The 25,641-nt window shown below is 44.3% G+C and overlaps 1 protein-coding gene across 10 annotated transcripts in view; it reads right to left on the bottom strand.

Annotated features, from left to right (window-relative positions):
* Positions 1 to 25,641, bottom strand: part of SETD1A (SET domain containing 1A, histone lysine methyltransferase) — a 905,198-nt gene that overhangs the window by 178,385 nt on the left and 701,172 nt on the right. For all 10 annotated transcript variants that reach the window (XM_069244167.1, XM_069244168.1, XM_069244163.1 and 7 more), the window contains one exon: positions 784 to 1,071. In XM_069244167.1, the coding sequence (XP_069100268.1) occupies positions 784 to 1,071 (288 nt within the window). The remainder of the gene's footprint in view (positions 1 to 783; positions 1,072 to 25,641) is intronic.

Below are 25,641 nucleotides of genomic sequence, written 5' to 3'. Positions count from 1 at the left end.
GACGAGAATGGTGGTCGCTGAGTTGTGTCAAAGGCATCCTACGTCAATGAGACAGACTCCATTTTGAGCTAAATGAGTCAAGAATTCTTTGTTACTGGCCACTGATGAAAAGGACAGTTAAGGGAGAGAATGTTGACAAGGTTCTTTATAAGGCATTAGCCTTAGACGTCTAGGAGGACGTTAGTATTTGTTGGTGTTTCAGCCTTATTTAGCCTAAAAGGTGCTCTTTTGTTCCAACTTCACTCCTAAGAATTATATAAATACCATTTTGGTAGTCCTAACAAGCTGAGAAATGGAAAATCCGGATTTAAAAAAGTGAAAATACTGTGCAAAGAGAAGCTTAAGACATTCCTTCCTTACATGACGTGCTGTTAAAATAAAAAAGAAATCTGAAGCTATGGAGGCCTCTGTAAAAAGTGGTGCCAGAGCCCCTGGTTCTCACTGGCCAGAGTGAGTCTGGGTCATATATTAGGATGGATATGCCTACTGCATTTAGTGCTTGTCAATTATAATGAAGTGGTTATATATAAAACTTGCAATCAACATGAATCTAGGGGATCCCTAGGCAGCATGTAAATCTGAAAAACATAATCCTAGAAAAGTTAATGCGACAGGATCTTAAGCATTCACGCTGTTGTCTGTCTCACAGTCTCTTTTCTGAATATGCTGCATTCCCCCAATAGGTCAGGCAGATTTAGTGAGTGAATGCAGTGCCATACAAATTCAGGTGACAAATGCTCTGAGCAACGATGCAAATATTTAAGTGATACATATGCCACCTACCAGAAAGGTTTTCACTCTCTTCGTCCTCCATATGGTCCAAAAGGAAAGCTGGAGTTTTGTATTCTTTCTTTAAAGACTTCCTCTTCACTTTCTCCTCCTCTTCCAATGTAGAGCTATCCATGGTGGAATCATCCATTGTATCTTCAGCTGTCTCACCCAGGCTCTCACCAGCTATAACATCCTCATCATCTTCGTCAGAGGAGGAAGAGCTGCACTCAGAGTCTGATGTCGTCTCGCTCTCTTCACTGTCCTCATCTCCTTTAGAAGAGCTGTCACTTGCCAATTCATCTATTAGAAGAGAGGATTAAACTATAATTGAATGTGAGGGAAGGGGTTTCTTCTTTCCAACACTGTTTGTGGGTACAGAATTTTATGCTTTAGAATATGGTCAAATGACATGCAGATTTCAACCTCTCAATGAAATTACAGAATAATTTTTCTAAATGCATTATGCAAATTTTAAAGGGAATTATGATGGCAAAAAAATGGAAGTATACATTCAAGCATATAATCTATAACGCCTTGAAAACTGTTCTTGTATTTACAAAAATTCTAATAGAATGCCTTATTATCTGGGACATGTATGGATACAGATTGTGTTAAATGTCTAACATCTGAGGGTTTACTGTGTTTTGAATGGACTATTGAGTGGTGCTGGATTCCACTGCACTTCCTGTGTAACTGCACAAGATGGTGGTTCAAAGTGCTAACCTTTTAGAAATGCCAGCCTGTACATAAACATATCCTGACCCCTCTCTGAAGTTAGGTGTGTCTGTCAGTGGAAGAGAAAGTCAACTCTCACCACTGTCAAGTTGCTGAACTTTCCCTGTTAGAGTGAAAGCCAGATCGCTTCTTTTTCTGCATGTTACCATCACTTTCAATGTTAAATTGATCTCTAGACCAAGCCACTCATCATTCAAAAGAAGCAACTTAAACTAATCTCCAGTGGGACAACAGAAAAGGAAGCATCCAAAGGAAGAATGCTCCACAGGACTTTGAAAATGTGCTGCCTGTCCAGAATGGCCAGGCCGGGCCACAGGAGAAAAAAGGACTTGACAACTTTAGCTAATACTTTGTTAAATGTTCGAATCATCATTAAGGAGATCATTTTCACCCGAATGAGTAGAGAAGAATGAAAGACATGTGGAACTTGAGCTTAGTTTACAAACTTCATTTGCAGCAGGCCTAATTCGAGGAATGTTCAGTAGAAAAAAAACGTGCTAAAACTAGACATATCCTTTAAATAAAACATTCAAGTCATCTGGTGTTAATGAGGATCATCATTCATATAAGACCTGATTAAACTCCTTTCCCCACAGCTGGAAACATCACCACCGATACACAATGCATACAAAGCCCAAAACCTGGGCTTTGAATATTAATATAGTTATATAAGGCCATGACCTCCCTCGCTCCATTAACAACTGCTATAAAAGCAGTTAAAACATGCTCTCATGCTTAAGCCTCTACCACTGAAAAATCTCAACTGTGACCAACAGCTTTTCAGAGACATACCCACACTCCTAAAACTGTCATTTTAACACTACCCCATCCTCCAGCAACTAGAGTACAGTGATTTGTACCTCTGCACTGTGCAGTGAGCATTGTGCAACTGATCACAACCTATCAGACCAAGGATGACGTAGAAGCACGGTAACCAGACTTTTCTGCAAAGGAAACAACAGTTTGAGCGGTTCTTGGTTGAGCTGTAAGCTTTGCACATTACTTGGTAGACCATAAATCATAATGCCACTCTTGCTGATAGGGCCACGCATCAGTAACCAACGTTGTATCACTGTATCCGCTCAGCTTACTGTCTGACAGTGCAGGACCCAACTCCCACAGCATCATATTTGCTCCAGAAATACCTTCATAAGAAACAGTTGGATTAAGAGTCAACGATAAAATTCTAGCACCTAGCCCAAGGAAGCTATAAATACCTGTATGGCTGTAAGTTTGTTAGAGAACGTGCTTCGTATGTCTGGTTATCAACTCTATTTTCATTTTTGATGGAGATATTATACTTACCTTTCACCCTTTCTTCCTTCAGTGATGCTTCTTCTGCTACCTCTAGGGTAGAGTGAGCAGCATCTCATCACTAGCACATCTGATCCCTGTTAACCTTAATGAGGGTACTTTGGATGGGGATTCAATGTTGAGGCACACCACTGCTTCAATGTCAAGAGGCTTGGAGTTCTCTGGGTCGATGTCCAGACACCATCTGATGTCAAGAGATCTCTCAAAATTGGTGGGCTTTTAGGACCTCTCCCTTTTGAAAGGGAGCTGGATCACCTTCTACCCGCAAATCTTGGAAAAGGATTGTACCAACTTGGCCATCTTCTCTGGATCATGAAGATGTGGTGATTGTGGGATCAATGGAGCATAATTACCAGATCTACCCCCACTGCAGCAGCAAACGCTCCTCAGAGGGTTTGTATTCAACAATCTTCCCAATCTTTATCAAAGACCACAGTTACACCTCGGATTGAAGAGTCTGCTTTCCAGCCTGGTCAGGAAGATTTGAGATCCTCTTGTGAACACTGTTGCAGATCCAGAGATGTGTCACCATTTGGCCTCTCTAGCAAGACACAGAGACAAGAAGCCTGAACTACAGAAGTTATAAAATCCTTTGGCCTTGTTGTAAGTTGCTTGCCTTGGTTTACATTTTTTCAGTGTGCTGATTAACTTGATGCTATAAGATTTTGTAATTTAGATTTGTAGAGCACATTAAACCACAAAGGCAACAAACCTCTAACAGCGATAGGGAATGACAGGGAGAGACGGTTATAAAATTAACACCAGCAACTAATGATTTGAGGTAATGTATAGCAATTGGTTGGAAAATAATGTCAGAAGTTAGTGCTGGCCATTGCAATTTGCTGGTGGTTGCTGCCATGATGTGGTAAACTGTTACTAACATCACGTCTATGACATCTGCTGCTAAACTTCACTACCATTGTAATTGTATTTATACAGAACTTACTACCCCTGACAATGTGTCGAAACCCTTGCAGCTAGTAGCACGCTACTCAGGAACCCAAAAGAATTAGTGGTAGATTAGTATAGGGGAATATGAGTACAGCAGTATTACAGGGAGGTATAATTTTTGAGCAAAGGACCCGAGTCTGTTATTTGGATTGAATAGAATAATGGAGGTATAGAGGAGGGAAGAATCCAGAAGTGTTAATTGAGAGATCATAGTAGCAAGATGAGGTTTGGGATGAGTAAAGGAGAGATGAGGAGGAAAGAGTCTGAAGAAAGGGATTGGGGAGATCAAATTAGTAAAATGGGGTTTGAGATGAGTTAAAGAAGAGATAAATGAGGGATAATTTAGTAGGGTTGTTTGGGAGATGTAGGTCAGGGGTGAGCGAGGACGGTTAGAGGAGGGAAGAGTCTAGGAAGGGATATTTTGGAGATCACAGTAGCAGAATGGCTTTTGGGCGAGTCAGCCTGGAGATGGAGGATAGATTCATAGAGGTATAAAGTGATGGAGAGATAGAGTAAAGCTTTTGAGAGATTTTTTTTTCTTTTTTCTTTTCCTCTTGTACAGTAGGACTAAAGTAATAAATAAGAGATACATGATTACATAGTAAGGCAATATATGTGTAAGGAAGAGCCAACACTTGAGCAGTCTTCTGAAGATGAGATAGCTATCTATGTATCTTATATTTTGGGGTAATGAATTCTATAGTTTGGTCACTTGAACAGAGAAAGATGTATCACCTATTGTCTTTTTCTTGTATTGTGGTGTTTTGAGGCGGGATGCCAATCCTGAGAAGAGGTTTCTTTTTCAAAAGGAAATGGTTGGTTTTTCAGGGGGCACCTTCAAGTTGCCCTCTGGATGCATGTATCAATAAATTCATCATTAGCATCAGTGAGGGTTTATTAATACGGCCTGTTCGATACCAAACATCCCTATTTTCAGTGAAGCCATCATGTAACTGAGAACTCATATTGACCATAGTCTAGCACATGTACCTAAAAAAGTATTTCTTGTTCACTCACTATGTCTAAGAATCAAGACATACCTAGCAGGGGCATATATCTGCTATTGCAGATATGTCCTAACAGGTAATCAAATGCACTCTGCCCTTGGGCTCTAAGTCCTGCTGTAGGGATAGCGCACATAACACATGCAGTATTATGGGACAAGCACACAGGCTGTGTGCCATGCTGTGTTTCACTTTTAGCTGCACCAAGACACGCAGCCTGCAATGGCAGTCGGCACGTGCTAGGTGAGGGGTCCCGGAGGGTGGCATAATACATGATACAGCCCTCGGAGACCCTCTTTGGTACCCACACCCTGGGTTCCAGAGGTACCATCTTTCAAGGAATTACAGGGGTGCCAAAGGTTGCCAACTGCTGAACTGCACAATTTTAGGGGAACAGATCTGGCAATAGGGACCTGGACAGAAGGAACTCAGTGCATTTTCAGTAAAAACTGCATCATATACCAGGCAAAAAGTTCGGGTGACCATGTCAAAAACTGGTCTCTTTCCTACACCGCCACTGTTGCAGATCATTGCAGATCCACTGTTGTGTCTCTGGACACAGTTGCGATGCACCACTGGAGGGTCCTCATGTGCCAGTGTGTATGGCTGACCAACAGAATGCAGAAGGCTAACAGACCTAACAAGACCTTCAGGAATGGTATAATTACTCCATTCTGAAACATCCACATTGCAGCCTGAATGTCCAGAATCCTCAGAGGAGGGAAGGCTCGACTCACCGTAGTGTCCAGTACTGTCCCCAAGAACAGGATGCACTGATTGGGTTCCAGGTGAGAGTTGGGTTTGCCCAGGGTTAACAACTGTTGAGTCATTAACCAAAAGTGACAACCCTAATAATGGAGAACAGGCTTTCATGAGCCAATCATTCAGGTAAGGGAAGACGGATACTCCCCAAACTTCTGAGATGAGCTGCAACCACTGCTAGCACCTTTGTGAAGAGTTTGGGGGTGGAAAAAAAGACTTGCAAACTGATAGTGTTGAGGTACCACAGTGAAGCGTGGATACTTCCTGTGAGACTGCTGAATAGGGATGTGAAGGTATGCATCCTGCAAGGTGGTCGAAATCATACAATCCTCGTTTTCCTTCGCGAGAAGCACCTGACCTAGTGTCAGCATTTTGTTTTTTTCCCTTCCTGCCTGAGAAATCAGTTCAAAATCCTGAGGTCTAGGCTCAGATGCAAAAGACCATCCTTCTTGGGAATCATGAAATAATGTGAAGAAAAAAAAAAAAAATCACTGACCCCAGCCTCCTCTAGAACCAACTCCACTGCACCCACTGAAACAGAGTGCAGCTCCAGCTGGAGAAGATGGTCTGCCAAAAAAAAATACTACTTGACTACTTTCAACCCTATCTTTCCCAACACCTATTCTTTCCTTTTACTCATTTATTACACCAATGAAATTCCTTCCAGAGAAGGAAACTACTACCCACGCTATTGTGGTGGGCGCCATTTCTGTAATGCAGATTCCACCTGGTCGCTGCAGTGTGAACCCTACTGATCATTTATCTGCTTTGCCTGTAATCACTGCATCATTTGGGTTGCCCATCTGTCACTGTTGAATGGGATATTTAAACAATCTGCTTTGAATATCCAGTGCATGCAGTAGGTTGGGACCTCACAAGCTTCTGGATGCACTCTATAATATTTACCCTGCCAGCCTTCAATCAATACATTAAGGAAGGTTGTAGTAAAGTACCCTCTTTCTTGGCATGGTTACCCCATTTTCTGCCTGTTGTCAGTATGGTTGACTGTGTCTGCTGGTTCCTGCTAACCGGGACCCCAGCAGTTTTGCTCTCTCCACTAAATTGCATCGCTACCACCAATTTTACAGGGTTTTCAGAGCAGTCCAGCTGCTGACACCCCTCAAACAGGTTTTTGCCCTCCTGCTGCTTGATCTCATCAAGCCCAGGAAGGCAGGACAAAGGATTTCCTTAGGGGGAGAGAGAGGTAACACCCTCTACCCTTTGGAAACAGGTGTGACTGGCTTGGGAGGGGTAGCCTCCCCACAACACTGGTTTGCTTTGAAGGGCACATTTGGTGCCCTCCGTGCATAAACCAGTCCACATCGGTTCAGGGACCCCCAGTCCCTGCTCTGGTGTGAAACTGGACAGTGGAAAGGGGACTGACCACTTCCCTGTCCATCACCACCCCAGGGGTGGTGCCCAGAGCTCCTCCAGAGGGTACCTAGGTTCTTCCAGCTTGTTTCCAAGGTTTGCAGGGAACTGAGTGGTCAGACCAGGCAGATTACGTCAGAGTCCCCTCCTGATAGGTGCTTACCTGGTTAGGTGACCAATCCCCCTTTCAGGGCTATTTAGGGTCTTTCTCTTGGGTGGGTCCTCCGATTCGGCTTGCAAGATTCATGCAGGACTCCTCTGCAACCTCTGCTTCGACTTCTGGCCACTGGAACCGCAACTGGACCCTCCAGGAACTGACAAATGCAGCTAAAACAAAGAAAACTCTTCTGCAACTTTGTTTCCACGTCTCCTGCCAGCTTTGCAACATTTCCCCGGCTGTGCATCCTCAGAAGACTACAACTCTTCAGCCTGCACAAGAAGAAAAAGGAATCTCCCTTCGAGTGAAGGAGTCACCTGCCTGCAACCGCTGGCACCTACAGCAAGCGATGACCAGATGGAGGGATCTCTTCTCATCTTGAGCAGCGTGGATCCTGAATCACGGGTGGTGGTCCTGAGTAGTCCATTTGGTCCTCACTGCCAGCTGTCCAACTTGGGTGGCAGGACTTCCCCCGTGCACTGCGTCACTTGCAGCTGCCAAAGCTTGTTTGCATCTCCTCTAAGGATTCTTCAGGTGACGTGCAGCTCCACCCCCAAGAACTCCATCCTGCAAAGCACAGCCACCTGCGTGGTTCTCCTGCGGAGTGGGATCCTCTTTTGTAGTGGTGCGTGGGCTTCTTCTGCAACTCCTGTGTCACTGACCTGTGGGACTCCTGTGGGTGCTGCCTCTGCAACGCTGAGCGTCCCCTGTGATTTCCCCCTCCTAGGTTGAGTCATCCTGGGTCTTGCTGGTCCCTGGCAGCACCCCTTTTCCACTAACCGTGAGTTTGCCTTTGCCAAGGCATGTTGGTGAAATTCCTGCACCGAAATCAGTTTGAGATCTACTTTTCTGCGTGAGACTTCATCTGAATCCACCAGGAACTCTTCTCCGGCTCCAGGGCTGACCTGTTCTTCATCACCGTTGACCAACTCGTGCATCCACAGCTGAGTAGGATATAGCCTCTGGTTCTCCGAGACCCCACTGTGACTCTTGGACTTGGTGTCTGCCCTAACCCCCCCGTCCTTCCCTAGGTCTTCTTTCTTCAGGAATCCACCGCTGGTTTTCTTGCAGTCTTGTCTGGGTGACGGCTTTTCCTTATTTTCCTCCTTTTGGGTGGTTTGAGGAAAATCCAGTGCATTACTCCTGCATTCCTGGTCGCTGGGTGGTACTGTGTTACTTACCTCTGTGGTTTTCTAGTACTCCCAGCTCCCCTCTACACATTTTACTTACCTAGGTGGGGGTACCTTATTCGCATTCCATTTTTTGTAATATATGGTTTGTGCTCCCCCTAGGGTCACTATTGGTTATTACTATTTGCACTGTTTTCTAACCTGTTCTATGCCGGTTTCTGTTTACTAGTGAATATATTTAGTGCATTACTTACCTCCTAAGGGTAGGTTACCTTTTCTAGTGTTTTGTGGTGATTTGTTCCACAAATAAAGCACCTTTATTTTTGTACAAGTGAGTTTTTTCTTTCATATGTGTAAGTGCTGTGTGACTAAAGTGGTATTGCATGAGCTTTGCATGTTTCCTAGATAAGCCCTGACTGCTCATCCACAGACACCTCTATAGAGCCTAGCTTCTAGACACTGACTACACTTCACTAAGAGGGGATACCTGGATGTGGATTAAGGTGTAAGTACTATAGCTATCCACCACACACCAGGCCAGCTTCCTACAAAGGTGCTTCTCTACAGTTTAAAACTAAATATAGAACTACAATCTTGCCAAGTTAGCATGTACAACTTTTTCTCACTCCATGCACAGATAGCTTATTGTAGCACATCAGTAGCTACTTCTTATGCTCCGACGAGGCTCCGTAGAACTTTCCAAGTGGACTAGTACATACATATTCGTTGTACTGCCTATATCTGGAAAAGGTTGTTGAATGAGGGGTGTTTTGGTGTTGTACATGAGACTGGAGGATGGTTGTGCTGTGTCTGGAGAGCAACTTATGCACTGGGTAGTAAGTGAATAGTTTGATTAATAGTTTTGCTCACTGCATACAAAGCAAATCTTCTGTAGCAGACCCACAGTGTAGGAAAGTGCCCCTTTTTGGCATGGTTACCCCCCCACCCCCCACACACACACCTTTTGCCTGATATTGATGCTGACTTGACAAGAGTGTGCTGGGATCCTGCTAACCAGGCCCCTGCACCAGTGTTCTTTACCAAAAACTATACCATAGATCCCACAATTGGCACACCTCTGGCACACAGATTAGTCCCTTGTAAAAGGTACCCATGGTATCAAGGGGCCTGTGGCCAGGGAAGGCCCCAAAGACTGCAGCATGTATTATGACACCATGGGGGACCCCTCACCAAGCATATGCACACTACCATTGCAGCTTGTGTGCTGGTGGGGAGAAAAAGAAAGTCGACTTGGTACCCCTCCCAGGGTGCCATGCACACCAACCACTGCCTTTGACATGGGTAAGTCGCCCCTCTAGCAGGCCTTACAGTCCTAAGGCAGGGTGCACTATACCACAGTAAGGTCATAGTTGCATGAGCAATATGCCCCTACAGTGTCTAAGTCCATTAGACATTGTAGGTGCAGTGTGGCCATATAAAGTACATGGGCTGGGAGTTTATCATTACCAACTCCACAGCTCCATGATGGATCCACTGAAGTCTAGGAAGCTTGCTATCAATCCTCTCAGCACAATAAATCCACACTAATGCCAGTGTTGGATTTATTGAAAAATGCACCTAGAGGGCATCTTAGAGATGCCCCCTGTATTTTAGCCAAACGTCTAGTGCAGGACTGACCAGTCTGTGCCAGCCTGCGACTTCCAGATGAGATTCCGACCACAAAAGGTGAAAGCCTTTGTGCTCTCTGTGGCTAGAAACAAAGCCTGCACTGGGTGAAGGTGCTTCACACCTCCCCCCTGCAGGAACTGTAAGACCTGGCGGTGAGGCTCAAAGGCTCAGTCCTCTTGTTACAGTGACCCAGGACACTTCAGCTAGTGGAGATGCCCGCTCCCTGGACAAAGCTCCACTTTTGGTGGAAGTCCGGCTAGGACCACCCCTAAGGTGTCCAGAGCTTGTTACAGTGACCCAGGACACTTCAGCTAGTGGAGATGCCCGCTCCCTGGACAAAGCTCCACTTTTGGTGGAAGTCCGGCTAGGACCACCCCTAAGGTGTCCAGAGCTGAAGTGACCCCCCCCCCCCCCTGCAAAATCCTCCATCTTGGTTTGGAGAACAGGTACCAACAAGGTCAGGCCTGTGTCCCCTCCCCAAAGAGAGTAGACACCGGAAGAGTGTAGTCACCCTCAGTGACTGTAGCCATTGGTTACTGCCCTCTGACCCCTTTAATGGCCCTAAATCAGGGATATAAGGGCTCTCCTGAACTTAGCTCGTAAGATTCCGGGCAACTTCAATAAGACAACAAGAAGAATGAAGGACTGCTAAGCTGACCCCGAGCAGAGAAAACAGAAGACACCAACTGACTTGGCCCCAGACCTACAGGCCTGTCTTCAGCTTCTGAAGCCCTGCTACAAAAAGGCAACGCATCCTGCAGGACCAGCAACCTCTTAAAAGCCTCAAGAGGACTGCCAGTACACCAGAGGACCACAATCGCCTGTGGAGAGCGGCCCTCTCCAGAAAGAAACTAAACAAAGGACTCCAGAACAGCCACGGTTCCTGGAGTCCTGCCCGCTCTGCACCAGACCGCCCAGAGCCCATGTCCAGGTGGCCCACCGGACTAGAGCTGGTCCCCAGGCGATTCTGACCTAGTGTCCACTCTGCGTTGACCCTTCCTGCCCCCCACAACAACGCCTGCAGACTAAATCCTGAGGACTCCCCCTGCCTGTGAAGGATCCGGTTGAAGATACCCAATGTCAAAAGGTACCCTGCACCTGCAGCCCCCTGGCCTTGGGGAACCAGACAGCCAGTGCAGCAGGTGGTCCTCCTCACTTTCCAGCCTGTGTTTTTTCCGAACCGACCCCCTGGACCCAAGACTGCAGCCTTCTTGTGACTCCCTGGAGTCCCCCCTACTGAAAAACATTGGGAAACTGACGCTGTGTTTGCCCCTGAGGATGTGTGTCTGGTGTCTACCTGTGTCCCTCCCTGATTACAAGTGCCCCCAGTCTCCATAGGACTATTTTAAATCTTGCATCATCTTTGACCTCTGCACCTGGCCAGCCCTGTGTTGGCTGGTTGTGGGTATTTGGGGTTAACTGGAATTCCAACCTATGGACATCCTAACACCCGGAGACTGGAACTTTAAGTTGTGTAATTACCTTGAAACTGTACACATTTTTCACCCCCCTAGAACTGTTTGAAAATTGCACGGTCAACTTTAAAAACAGATATTTGTGATTTTCTCGAAAACAGTTCAACTTGCCAAATTGAAACGAAGTAGTGTTGATAGATGTGTCTGATACTTACAAATGTACTTGCCTGCAAACTGAATCTTGTGGTTCTAGAAATAAGGTAACAAAAACATTTTTTCTATATAAAAACCATTAGCCTGAAGTTCGACTTTGAGTGTGTTCTTCATTTATTGCCTGTGTGTGTACAACAAATGCTTTGCAATACCCAATGATAAGCCTACCTGTTCAACCGCACTACCACAAAAGAGAGAATTAGTATTATCTACTTTAGCCTCTGGGGATTCCCTGGACTCTGTACAGACTTTAACTCATTTTTATATAATATATACAGAACCAGCTTCCTACACTCAGCTATCAGGGCCACTTCTGGTTGACCGAGTAATCTAAACCTTAATAGAAATTTATCTAGATTGGTGGAAGCTCAGCCAAAAGTTTCTTGGAGTGAATGGTTATGTTTGACTTTACAGGACTTTAGATAGATGATGAGTTAGTGCTGGCAGAGTATATTATGTGACCATAGTGGTGGGTCTGGTGAATCAACTCTGTAGTGGAAACATTGTAGCCTATAAATAATCAGAGATATCAAACAGTTTTACTAGATCCACCCAAAATCTTAAATTCCAAAACAAAGGTATAATAAGAGGGTTTCTTAGGTCCACCTGGAAAATGGTTGAGTTCAAGCGCAATGCCGACAATATCAAGTAGGCAATAACGCGCCACACTATTAGATCAACTTGAAAATCCTCTTTGGATGGAATGGGATCACTAGAGTTGCACTCGGAATAAGCTAGTGCTGCCCTTTTTTCAACTGGAATACCAGTTAGTTGTGAGACAAGCATTATGACAACCATTTCTTAAGATTATTCGGACTTCAGGAGCTACCCAAGACATCCACCTAGGTGTGATAATGAAAATGTCACTTACCCAGTGTACATCTGTTCGTGGCATCAGTCGCTGTAGATTCGCATGTTTTGCATAGCTCGCCATCTGGTGTTGGGCCGGAGTGTTACAAGTTGTTTTTCTTCGAAGAAGTCTTTCGAGTCACAGGACCGAGTGACTCCTCCTTTTGTCTCCATTGCGCATGGGCGTCGACTCCATCTTCGATTGTTTTTCCCCCGCAGAGGGTGAGGTAGGAGTTGAATTGTAGTAATAGTGCCCATGCAATGGAGTGACTAAGTATGTACCTATTTAAGGTTGAAATGATATATATACAAATAGTTGAAGGTAACTTCCGAACTGCTACAGGCTCCCGGGGAGGCGGGAGGGCACATGCGAATCTACAGCGACTGATGCCACGAACAGATGTACACTGGGTAAGTGACATTTTCAGTTCGATGGCATGTGTCGCTGTAGATACGCATGTTTTGCATAGACTAGTAAGCAGTTATCTCCCCAAAAGCGGTGGCTCAGCCTGTAGGAGTGGAAGTAGTCTGAAACAATGTTCTTAATACGGCTTGACCTACTGTGGCTTGTTGTGCGGATAACACGTCTACACAGTAGTGCTTGGTGAATGTGTGAGGCATAGACCATGTGGCTGCCTTACATATTTCTTGCATTGGGATGTTTCCTAGAAAGGCCATGGTAGCACCTTTCTTTCTGGTTGAGTGTGCCCTTGGTGTAATGGGCAGCTGTCGTTTAGCTTTAAGGTAGCAGATTTGGATGCATTTAACTATCCATCTGGCTATACCTTGTTTTGATATTGGGTTTCCTGCATGAGGTTTTTGAAATGCAATAAATAGTTGTTTAGTCTTTCTGATGTTCTTTGTTCTGTCAATGTAATACATTAATGCTCTTTTGACATCTAATGTATGTAGTGCCCTCTCAGCTACGGTATCTGGCTGTGGAAAGAACACTGGAAGTTCCACTGTTTGATTTAGATGGAACGGTGAAATAACCTTTGGTAAAAATTTAGGATTAGTCCTTAGGACGACCTTATTCTTGTGTAGTTGTATAAAAGGTTCTTGTATTGTAAACGCCTGAATCTCGCTTACTCTTCTTAGGGAAGTAATGGCGATGAGAAATGCAACCTTCCAGGTTAGGAACTGTATTTCGCAGGAGTGCATGGGTTCAAAAGGTGGACCCATAAGTCTAGTTAGGACAACATTTAGGTTCCATGAAGGAACAGGTGGTGTTCTTGGTGGTATAATTCTCTTAAGGCCCTCCATGAATGCTTTAATGACTGGTATCCTATATAGGGAAGTTGAATAGGTAGTCTGCAGGTATGCAGATATTGCTGCAAGGTGTATTTTAATGGAAGAGAAAGCCAGGTTAGATTTTTGTAAGTGAAGCAAGTAACCCACTACATGTTTTGGAGTCGTGTGTAATGGTTGGATTTGATTAATATGGCAGTAGCAAACAAACCTCTTCCATTTACTTGCATAGCAGTGCCTGGTGGATGGCCTTCTGGCTTGCTTTATGACTTCCATACATTCTTGGGTAAGTTGTAAGTGCCCGAATTCTAGGATTTCAGGAGCCAAATTGCTAGATTCTGCGATGCTGGATCTGGGTGTCTGATCTTTTGGTTGTGTTGTGTCAATAGATCTGGCCTGTTGGGCAATTTGATGTGGGGTACTACTGATAGGTCTAGCAGCGTTGTGTACCAGGGTTGCCTTGCCCAAGTTGGTGCTATTAATATGAGTTTGAGTTTGTTTTGACTGAGTTTGTTTACCAGATAAGGAAGGAGAGGGAGAGGAGGAAAAGCGTAAGCAAATATCCCTGACCAGTTCATCCATAGGGCATTGCCTTGGGACTGCTTGTGTGGGTATCTGGATGCGAAGTTTTGGCATTTTGCGTTCTCCTTCGTCGCAAACAAGTCTATTTGAGGTGTTCCCCAGAGTTTGAAATAGGTGTTCAGAATTTGGGGGTGAATTTCCCATTCGTGGACCTGTTGGTGATCTCGAGAGAGATTGTCTGCGAGTTGATTCTGAATCCCTGGTATAAATTGTGCTATTAGGCGAATTTGGTTGTGAATTGCCCAACGCCAAATTTTTTGTGCTAGCAGGCTTAACTGCGTGGAGTGTGTCCCCCCCTTGTTTGTTTAGATAATACATTGTTGTCATGTTGTCTGTTTTGACGAGAATGTATTTGTGAACTATTATTGGTTGGAAAGCTTTTAGTGCTTGAAAAACTGCTAGCAGTTCTAGGTGATTTATGTGCAGTTTTGTTTGATGTACGTTCCATTGTCCTTGTATGCTGTGTTGATCGAGGTGTGCTCCCCACCCTGTCATGGAAGCATCTGTTGTTATTACGTATTGTGGCACTGGGTCTTGGAAAGGCCGCCCTTTGTTTAAATTTATGTTGTTCCACCATAGAAGCGAGAGGTAAGTTTGGCGGTCTATTAACACCAGATCTAGAAGATGACCCTGTGCTTGTGACCACTGTGATGCTAGGCACTGTTGTAAGGGCCTCATGTGCAGTCTTGCGTTTGGGACAATGGCTATGCATGAAGACATCATGCCTAGGAGTTGTAATATCATCTTTGCTTGTATCTTTTGTGTTGGATACATGCGTTGTATGATGTTGTTGAAATTTTGAATTCTTTGGGGACTTGGAGTGGCTACTCCTTTTGTTGAGTCTATTATGGCTCCTAGGTATTGTTGTACCTTGCACGGCAGAATGTTGGATTTCGTGAAGTTGACGGTGAACCCTAGTTTGAAGAGGGTTTGTATGATCTGATTTGTGTGGTTTGAGCACTCTATTAACGAATGGGCCTTGATTAGCCAGTCGTCTAGATATGGGAACACATGTATTTGCTGCCTTCTGATGTGTGCAGCGACTACTGCTAGACATTTGGTAAAGACTCTTGGTGCGGTTGTTAATCCGAAAGGCAATACCTTGAATTGGTAATGTATTCCTTTGAATACAAACCTTAGGTATTTCCTGTGCGATGGGTGTATTGGTATATGGAAATACGCGTCTTTGAGGTCTAAAATTGTCATGTAGTCGTGTAGTTTTAGCAATGGTAACACTTCTTGTAGTGTGACCATGTGAAAGTGGTCTGATTTGATGAATGTGTTTACTATTCTGAGGTCTAGGATTGGTCTCAGCGTTTTGTCCTTCTTTGGTATCAGAAAGTACAGTGAGTAAACTCCTGTGTTTATTTGTGTGTTTGGTACTAATTCGATTGCATTCTTCTGCAATAGTGCCTGCACTTCTATCTCCAGGAGATCGGAATGATGTTTTATCAAATTTTGTGCTTTTGGTGGTATGTTTGGAGGGAATTGTAGAAATTCTATGCAATAACCATGTTGGATAATTGCTAGAACCCAAGTGTCTGTAGTGATTTCCTCCCATGCTTTGTAATAATGACCTATTCTTCCCCCCACTGGTGTTGTGTGGAGGGGGTGAGTGACATGTGAGTCACTGCTTAGTAGTAGGGGTTTTGGGGCTTTGAAATGTTCCCCTATTCCTAGGGAATTGCCCTCCTCTATATTGTCCCCGAAAACCTCCTCTGTACTGTCCCTGGTAACTGGACGGTGTTGCCTGTGAGGTGCTGGCTTGTGTGCCCTGACCCCGAAACCCCCTCTAAAGGGTGTTTTACGGAATGTGCTGTAATTCCCTCTGCTCTGCGGGGAGTAGAGTGCGCCCATGGCTTTAGCAGTGTCCGTGTCCTTTTTGAGTTTCTCAATCGCTGTGTCCACTTCTGGACCGAACAGTTCTTTTTCGTTAAAAGGCATATTGAGAACTGCTTGCTGAATCTCTGGTTTAAATCCAGACGTTCGTAGCCATGCATGCCTTCTGATAGTTACAGATGTATTAATTGTCCGTGCAGCTGTATCTGCAGCGTCCATGGAGGAGCGTATTTGGTTGTTTGAAATGTTCTGTCCCTCCTCAACCACTTGTTTTGCCCTCTTTTGTAGGTCCTTGGGCAGATGTTCAATGAGATGTTGCATCTCATCCCAATGGGCTCTGTCATAGCGCGCAAGTAGTGCCCGAGAGTTAGCGATGCGCCACTGGTTTGCAGCTTGTGCTGCGACTCTCTTACCAGCTGCATCGAACTTGCGGCTTTCTTTATCTGGGGGTGGTGCATCTCCAGATGTGTGGGAGTTGGCCCTTTTCCTAGCTGCTCCTACAACGACAGAGTCTGGTGGCAGCTGTGTAGTGATGAAAACCGGGTCTGTAGGAGGCGCCTTATACTTTTTTTCCACTCTTGGTGTGATTGCCCTACTTTTGACAGGCTCCTTAAAGATTTCTTTTGCGTGCCGGAGCATACCAGGGAGCATAGGCAGGCTTTGGTAGGAGCTGTGGGTGGAGGAGAGGGTGTTGAATAAAAAGTCATCCTCGACCTGTTCTGAGTGGAGGCTTACATTGTGAAATTGTTCTGCTCTAGCCACCACTTGTGAATACGCAGTGCTGTCCTCTGGTGGAGATGGCTTCGTAGGGTATGCCTCCGGGCTGTTATCTGACACTGGGGCGTCGTATAAGTCCCATGCGTCCTGATCTTGGTCACCCTGGCTCATGGTGGTGTGAGCTGGGGAATGTGATGGAGTTTGTGCTGGTGAGACGTTAATTACAGGTGGAGGAGAGGGTGGTGGAGTAACCTTTTTCGCCACCTTTGTTTGTGGTGTTTGTTCAGTTTGGAACTCCAATCTTCTCTTTCTTCTAATAGGGGGAAGGGTGCTTATTTTTCCTGTCCCCTCCTGTATGAAAATACGCTTTTGCGTATGGTCTACATCAGTTGATTGTAGCTCTTCCTCAAACCTATGCTTTCGCATTTGGGAGGTTAGCGATTACTCTTCTGTATAAGAGCCTGAAACTGGGTCGGATGCAGTTTGTTTTGGCACCGAAACCCTGTCTGCATCTTTTTTCGGCTCCGAGGTGACTTTTTTCTTTTTCGGGGCCGAAACCTCTCGGCGTCGATCTTCGCCGGTGCCGCTGTCTCGGCGTCGAGCCGTGTCTACACCGGTATCTCGGTGTCGATGCTTGTCTCCAGCACTTTCTCGATCCCGAGAAGGCTGCGTGCCGGTGTCTCGACCGGAGTCGGACGATCTCGGCACTGTTTGGGCCTTTTTCGGTGCCGACGGTCGGTCACCGAATTTATGGGTCGAGCCATGGCCTGGTGGCAGTGGCGTCCCCTGGGCCTTGTAAATCTTCTTCCGAGTGGTTTTCGACGTCTTACTCACGGTTTGTGTATCGTCGAATCCTTCGGAGTCCGATTCGTGGATCGAAAAGGTTCCTTCCTCTTCTTGTTCCTCGAACTCTCAGTGGGCTGTCGGCGCGGACGCCATCTGAAGTCTTCTGGCTCGACGGTCTCGGAGTGTTTTTCGGGACCGGAACGCACGACAGGCCTCGCAGGTGTCTTCACTGTGCTCAGGTGACAGGCACAGGTTACAGACCAAGTGTTGGTCTGTATAGGGGTATTTATTGTGGCATTTGGGACAGAAAAGGAACGGGGTCCGTTCCATCGGCGTTCTTCTGCACGCGGTCGGGCCGACCAGGCCCCGACGGGGGATCGAAAAACTACCCCGAAGGGCACCGGAGCTCTTCGATCTTTCGACGCGGTGTTGAATCTAACTACGCCGATCCCGAACGCAACAATACCGACGAAAATCTTCCGAAATTAGCTATCTTTCCGTTCCGAAACTCGGAGCGACAGGAACACGTCCGAACCCGATGGCGGAAAAAAAAACAATCGAAGATGGAGTCGACGCCCATGCGCAATGGAGACAAAAGGAGGAGTCACTCGGTCCCGTGACTCGAAAGACTTCTTCGAAGAAAAACAACTTGTAACACTCCGGCCCAACACCAGATGGCGAGCTATGCAAAACATGCGTATCTACAGCGACAGATGCCATCGAACCAGTAGTTAATCCAATAACGAATCAGCAGTTAATCCAATGATAAGTCCTACTGAGGCCATAAGCAAGAGAGTGGATCTATTAAGGATAAAGCTCATAAAGAAGATGATATATGTATACATCATATTCTTCTCTGCAGGAGGTGCTTAAAACGATGTCACAAAAACACACAAGCACTTGCTCTTTTCCCAGCTATCCTTTCTGACACTGGAAACAAAGTCTCCAAGGTGTGGGTCTTCCCCACTATAAAACACCATCAACGCATGCAGAAAACTATTCAAGTATATAATGGATCCAGGTTGGGCTCGTCCCATCGCTGAAAGACCTTGTCTTAGCCTTTTGGGTCAATTTCCATTTGTGTCAATTCTGGGATGTTCTGCTCAAGCTGTTAGGGTCACTTGATATTCCAGTGCCCAGAGCCAGATGGCTTGAGCTTCTTGGGACAGAATCTTGGACCGGGTACCTGCTTGTTTGTTGAAATAATTCATACTTATTGTGTTGTCTTTTCTTAACACAGCAGAGCCTTGAACTCTTGGCAGAAATGCTTGAAGAGCAAGTTAGATTGCTCTGAGTTCTAGGAATTTGATATGGAACTTCATTTGCGCCGGGGGTCCATCTGCCCAGAATCTGTAGATCTTGTAAATTAGCTCCCCATCCTTCTAGCGAAGCATCTGTTATGATGCATTCCGAAACATGAGGGAGGAAAGTTACTTCTGCTGAAACGTTGTTGGAGTGTCCACCTGGGAAGAGCTGCCTTCATTACAGGCGTGATGGTTATTACGTCGTCAAAGCTGGCCTCTGACTAGATCCATTGGTCCCCCAATTGCTCTAGAAAAGGTTGCACCTTGAGGCAAGCACGAGGTACTAGGAAACTGGCCAATAGAGACTTGATTCAGCGAACTGAAGTACACATTCTTTTTTTTAGAGAAGATGAGCCAGAGTTGAAATTTTGTCCAGTCTGATCACAGACGAGAATGCCTTGTCTAGTGAGGTGTCTAGAGTGGCTCCCAGAAACGTTATCCTTGTGGAACAAATAAGGAGAGATTTCTGGAGGTTTACTGACAGACCCATTGTTTGGAATACCTGAAGACACTCTGCAGTATCCCTCAACACTTGCTGGGAAGATGAGCCTTTATCAACCAGTCGTCGAGGTATTGGAAAACTTGTATGTCTTGTAGTTGCAAGTGAGCTGCCAGTGGAGCAAGTACTTTTGTGAATATCTGGGGAGCGGAGACCAAAGGTAAGGACTTTGAACTGGTAGTGAGTACCAGCAACTGTAAACCTGAAGTATTTGCGATGGATGGGATTTGGAAGTATGGGTCTGAGATCTAAACTTGTAAGAAAGTCTCCGTGATTGAGAAGCAGGAGAATTTGTTGCAGGGAAACCATACGGAAAGATTGCTTCTTCAGGTAACTGTTGAACTTCCAGAGGTCGAGTACTGGACGCCACTCTCCAGATTTCTTCCTTATGAGGAAAAAAACAGGAGCAAAATCGTTTTCCTTTCTGAGAATGTGGAACATGTTCTATGGCTCCTTTTGATAACATGGTTACAATTTCTTTGTGCAGAAAACGAAGTTGGGATGGAATAAATTTTGACGGTGGAGTCTGGGGTGGAAGCGGAGTGAACTCAAGAGAATGGTCATGTTCAATGAGGTCTAAGATCCACCTATTCATAGTTATTATAGCCTGTCTGCTTAATAGTGAGTGGTAGCTAAAAACGTTTTAGTGCTCTCTCCATATAAGTGTGGAAACCACTTATATCTGCAGGCGGAGAATCTGCTTGTTGGTTTGGTGGAGGGGAAGGTTGAGGGATGAGATAATCATCCCATTCACTGTTTACGGCATGGTTATCAGGTATCTCGCCTTACTCCCTGTCTCCGCCTCAGTTAGCATCATTGCTGTCCGATAAAGAAGGGTTGTCTCGAGGTGGCAAAGCAACACATGATTGCGGAGTCATCCTTGGACTAATAGGTGGAGGTAGATGTTCTGGGGATGCATGAAGCGGTACTGCTGATGGTTGTACAGTGGCTGGTGCTGGGAAGCACTTGTAATAATCTTGCAGCATACCCTGCAAGTCTTGTATCTGAGTAGCATGAACTTGGACCATGTCTAGTGGTGGCAGAGGAGGAGGAAATTGTTGGTATTGCCTTGGATAATGGTCACCCTGGTATTCAGGTTCATAATACCTCTGTTCCTCCTCATTATCTTAGTCATCCTGGTAATTTACAAGCAATTCAGAGGGACTGCGTGCTGCCCTAAACATCTCTTGATCGTCATCAGAGGCCTGGATATCCAACAAATGGCTGGGTACAAGAGGAGACACTTCAGTAGGCGATGTGAAGTCTGTATGCAAACGTTGCAGTTAAAAGACAGCCGTCGGCGAGGTTGTCGTCAATTATGTCAATAACAATGTAGGTGTTCATTTCTTTGGTTTTATTGATGGTGAAGTAGATTCCAAATTTTGTGCCAACTGTATCAGGCGAGATTGCAATCAACGTCATCGACAAGATGGCCATCAGCAGTGGTTCTGACAACGTCGACAGTGTTGGTAATATCCTATTAGAAGTGACCATCGTCATTGCGGCCATAGATTTTGTCTACATTGTAGTTGTCATTGACAAAGAAGTCATTTACATCGCTGATACCGTAGTCGACATCGTCTATGTCCTTGTTGACTGAGTAGATGAAGATGATAAAATCATTATCAGGCTCCCAATTATTATCGCCAACGACGATGTTTTAACTGAGATCTTTGACTTTTTTTAGGCTGGTTCCGAGGAAGTCTTAGGCTTCAGCAGAAGGGCAGAGTCAGGAGTAGATGGCTCAGATTTAGAGTCAGAAGAGGCCCTTTATCGTTTTTCCAATTTTAGTTTTGAGCCTTTGGAGCCATAATAAAAGCCTTCCCTTGCGATCCTTGAGGATTTTTGAGGAGAAAGTCCTACATATTTTACAATGCCTCCCCTTCTGTGATGGGTGAAGACAATATATACACTTCTTGTGGGGATCTGCTGAAAGCAGTCTTTTCTTGCCACAGGTGGAACACTGCTGGAAAAGTCCTTTATAACCAGTTCTGATATATTGGCGAAGAAATGAAGACCAGGAAGCCTGAAGAAAACTCAGCAGAACTTAGGGATACTCCCTCACACACATGTGGTGAAAAATCAGAGAAGATGCCTCTGCTGGGAGTGTTCTAAAGGGTACTGTTGTCTAATTAGTCATTGCTGAACTTTGGTCCTTTTATGAAAAAGACACATGCAAGCTTAAAAATTAACCCTCCATTCTCTTGCAGCCTGTTAAACTAATATATACTGCTTAGCATAATACCGTGGAATGATTCAAGCATGTGTAAATTTGAAAGATACCCCAATACTAGAGAAACATTGTTTTCAAGAATCAGCCGTGACATGGTCAAAAGCTTTTCAGTGTGTTCAATAGTTCAACAGGCCTCTTGTTTAAAAAATCTTGTAACACATTAATCTCACGTTAACGTACAATATTTGTGACACTATAGTGACACAACATCCATAGTAATCAACAACATGGGCCTGATTAGGACCTTGGAGGAGGAGATTACTCCACCCCAAATGTGACGGATATTCTGTCTGCCGTATTACAAGTACCATTGTATCCTATGGAACTTGTAATACAGCGGACGGGATATCCGCCACATTTGGGACAGAGTAATCCCCTACGCCAAACTCATGAGGCCCCATGTCTTGTTTCCCAAATTACATCATTGAGTAGATTCAGGATATGTTTCTGGTCACAAATGATGGTAAGTTGCAGACATAGGGAAATAAAGAAATGTCAGATTTTCTTCCAGTCGGTCCCCCAGTACCCGATATAATGGGTCTGCCAGGTGGAAAAGGCAGACCTTTATGTATTTTTGGTAATTTGGTAATGTTTATAGGCAGGAATATCTGGGGCGATCTTTCAGCATATAGTAGTACTCATCATCAAGTAACCAAAAATTGTGCAAATGCTTTATTTTGGTATTTACTAGATTATACAGGGAGTGCAGAATTATTAGGCAAATGAGTATTTTGACCACATCATCCTCTTTATGCATGTTGTCTTACTCCAAGCTGTATAGGCTCGAAAGCCTACTACCAATTAAGCATATTAGGTGATGTGCATCTCTGTAATGAGAAGGGGTGTGGTCTAATGACATCAACACCCTATATCAGGTGTGCATAATTATTAGGCAACTTCCTTTCCTTTGGCAAAATGGGTCAAAAGAAGGACTTGACAGGCTCAGAAAAGTCAAAAATAGTGAGATATCTTGCAGAGGGATGCAGCACTCTTAAAATTGCAAAGCTTCTGAAGCGTGATCATTGAACAATCAAGCGTTTCATTCAAAATAGTCAACAGGGTCGCAAGAAGCGTGTGGAAAAACCAAGGCGCAAAATAACTGCCCATGAACTGAGAAAAGTCAAGCGTGCAGCTGCCACGATGCCACTTGCCACCAGTTTGGCCATATTTCAGAGCTGCAACATCACTGGAGTGCCCAAAAGCACAAGGTGTGCAATACTCAGAGACATGGCCAAGGTAAGAAAGGCTGAAAGACGACCACCACTGAACAAGACACACAAGCTGAAACGTCAAGACTGGGCCAAGAAATATCTCAAGACTGATTTTTCTAAGGTTTTATGGACTGATGAAATGAGTGAGTCTTGATGGGCCAGATGGATGGGCCCGTGGCTGGATTGGTAAAGGGCAGAGAGCTCCAGTCCGACTCAGACGCCAGCAAAGTGGAGGTGGAGTACTGGTTTGGGCTGGTATCATCAAAGATGAGCTTGTGGGGCCTTTTCGGGTTGAGGATGGAGTCAAGCTCAACTCCCAGTCCAACTGCCAGTTCCTGGAAGACACCTTCTTCAAGCAGTGGTAAAAGAAGAAGTCTGCATCCTTCAAGAAAAACATGATTTTCATGCAGGACAATGCTCCATCACACGCGTCCAAGTACTCCACAGCGTGGCTGGCAAGAAAGGGTATAAAAGAAGGAAATCTAATGACATGGCCTCCTTGTTCACCTGATCTGAACCCCATTGAGAACCTGTGGCCCATCATCAAATGTGAGATTTACAAGGAGGGAAAACAGTACACCTCTCTGAACAGTGTCTGGGAGGCTGTGGTTGCTGCTGCACGCAATGTTGATGGTGAACAGATCAAAACACTGACAGAATCCATGGATGGCAGGCTTTTGAGTGTCCTTGCAAAGAAAGGTGGCTATATTGGTCACTGATTTGTTTTTGTTTTGTTTTTGAATGTCAGAAATGTATATTTGTGAATGTTGAGATGTTATATTGGTTTCACTGGTAATGAAAAATAATTGAAATGGGTATATTTTTTTTTTGTTAAGTTGCCTAATAATTATGCACAGTGATAGTCACCTGCACACACAGATATCCCCCTAACATAGCTAAAACTAAAAACAAACTAAAAACTACTTCCAAAAATATTCAGTTTTGATATTAATGAGTTTTTTGGGTTTATTGAGAACATGGTTGTTGTTCAATAATAAAATTAATCCTCAAAAATACAACTTGCCTAATAATTCTGCACTCCCTGTATACTTGGCAAAATTGGATTGTAGTTCATTTTCAGATAACAGGTGTAATCACTGAGTTGGCTTAAAATGTCATTATATTAAACAATTTTGTTCATACTTATTATGTTTCCACCCTAGTCTGGCTTTTTAATAATAATGCCTTCATTCAGGAGTAAAGTTTGTAAAGCCAAACGTTCCGAGCTAGTCAAGTTATCTTTAAGGTAGCCTCTATATTTGGAAGGTGAATTATATTCCCCTTCATCAATTCCATAAAGGACAATTTGTAAAAGACATCTACATTACGTCCACTTCAACTTTTGTTTCAAACCACTGTCTACACTAAAGTTCATACACAGTTCCAGATCACTTATTACCCTGTGTATAGTCACAGGATATTGCTTATTTTCAAATGATAGATAATAATAATAATGCCACATTGTCATAAACAACCTGTATTATCATATTACTTAATAGATTATCCTCCACAGTGGATGTATTGCTAATCGGATAAATTGAGGTTTTTTCCCCTACTTTTAGATGTTTAATAAATCGGTTAAAATCTATATTCAATGATATCAAGTCATAGTTGTGCAAAAACTCATACCTTTTTTTCAAAAGACTAACAACTTCATTAGTTAAGCATTTATTAGATAAATGAACTACCTTTACATGAGAAATCATGTCCGTATTCATTTGGTGACTTTGCTCCAGAATCTTGTTTTCATACCCCTTCAATCGTCGGGTGGTGCCCCTTGATCCCTGTTTTGTTGGTCTAACGTACCTGACCTGGGCCTTATATTCTTGTCCCTGTTTCCCATTCTGATAAGGAGTACTTCCTTTAAAAAAGTGGTGTCCCTGCATTGGCCTCAGGTACCCTTTTCCTGTGTCGTCATTATTTTCACTGCTTGACAAGTTCCTGGATGGTGACGTACTCCTACTGCTTACAGAGGGATTATCTATCCTGTCAGAAAGTGTGTCATTCTTTATCAGATGATCAAATTGTTTAGCAAACTTAATGATTCTCCCATTATTATCAGACTTGTCCTGTTTTAGTTTTCTAGCATTCCTTTGAATAATATCCACCTGGTGTTTATTAAGGATCTCTGTTTTTTTCTGTTGGTTCAGGCAAGTTTAAATATAGAATTTCTTTCTCAAGTATGCTAATCTCCTGTAGTAGTTTTACACATTTTCTCCCTGATTTTCTATTAGAATTTCCATCAGGTGAACGGAGCCATTATTAAGCTCCTTTTCCTAAAATATGAGTAACTCATTCTCCAAATCATCATACTTTGGGAAAATCTGGGAGCGGATACCCCTAGAAATCCAATTCAGTCATAAGGAAAATGTTACTTACCGGTAGACATCTGTTTGTGGCATGTAGTGCTGTAGATTCACATGCTGTGCATAAGCTCACCATCTAGTGTTGGAGTAGTACAACTTGTTTTTGTGCGAAGACAGTTTTCGAGTCACGGAATCGAGTGACTCCTCCCCTAGGTAATACTGTGCATAGGAATCGAGTCTTTTGTTAGATTGTTTGTCCGAAGGCGGGAGAGTGAAGTAGAGAAAAGAGTATATAGAATAGAAAAAAGCTCCATGCCATGTATTTACATATATACATTTATATGGAAAATGTCACTTACCCAGTGTACATCTGTTCGTGGCATGTAGTGCTGCAGATTCACATGCTATGCATGGCTTCTGCCATCTAGTGTTGGGCTCTGAGTGTTATAAGGTGTTTTTCTTCAAAGAAGTCTTTTTTCAAGTCACGGGATCGAGTGACTCCTACTCTCGGTCACAGTGCGCACGGGCATTGACTCCTTTGTTAGATTGTTTTCCCGCCAAAGGGTGTAGGAAGGAGTGATAGAGATTAAGAATGTAAATGTGCTATAAAATGTA

This window comes from Pleurodeles waltl, chromosome 7 (genome assembly GCF_031143425.1).
Source record: "Pleurodeles waltl isolate 20211129_DDA chromosome 7, aPleWal1.hap1.20221129, whole genome shotgun sequence".
In the NCBI taxonomy this organism is placed as follows: domain Eukaryota; kingdom Metazoa; phylum Chordata; class Amphibia; order Caudata; family Salamandridae; genus Pleurodeles; species Pleurodeles waltl.
The sequence above is the reverse complement of the archived record's forward strand: the minus strand, read 5'-3'. Positions and strand labels throughout refer to the sequence as shown.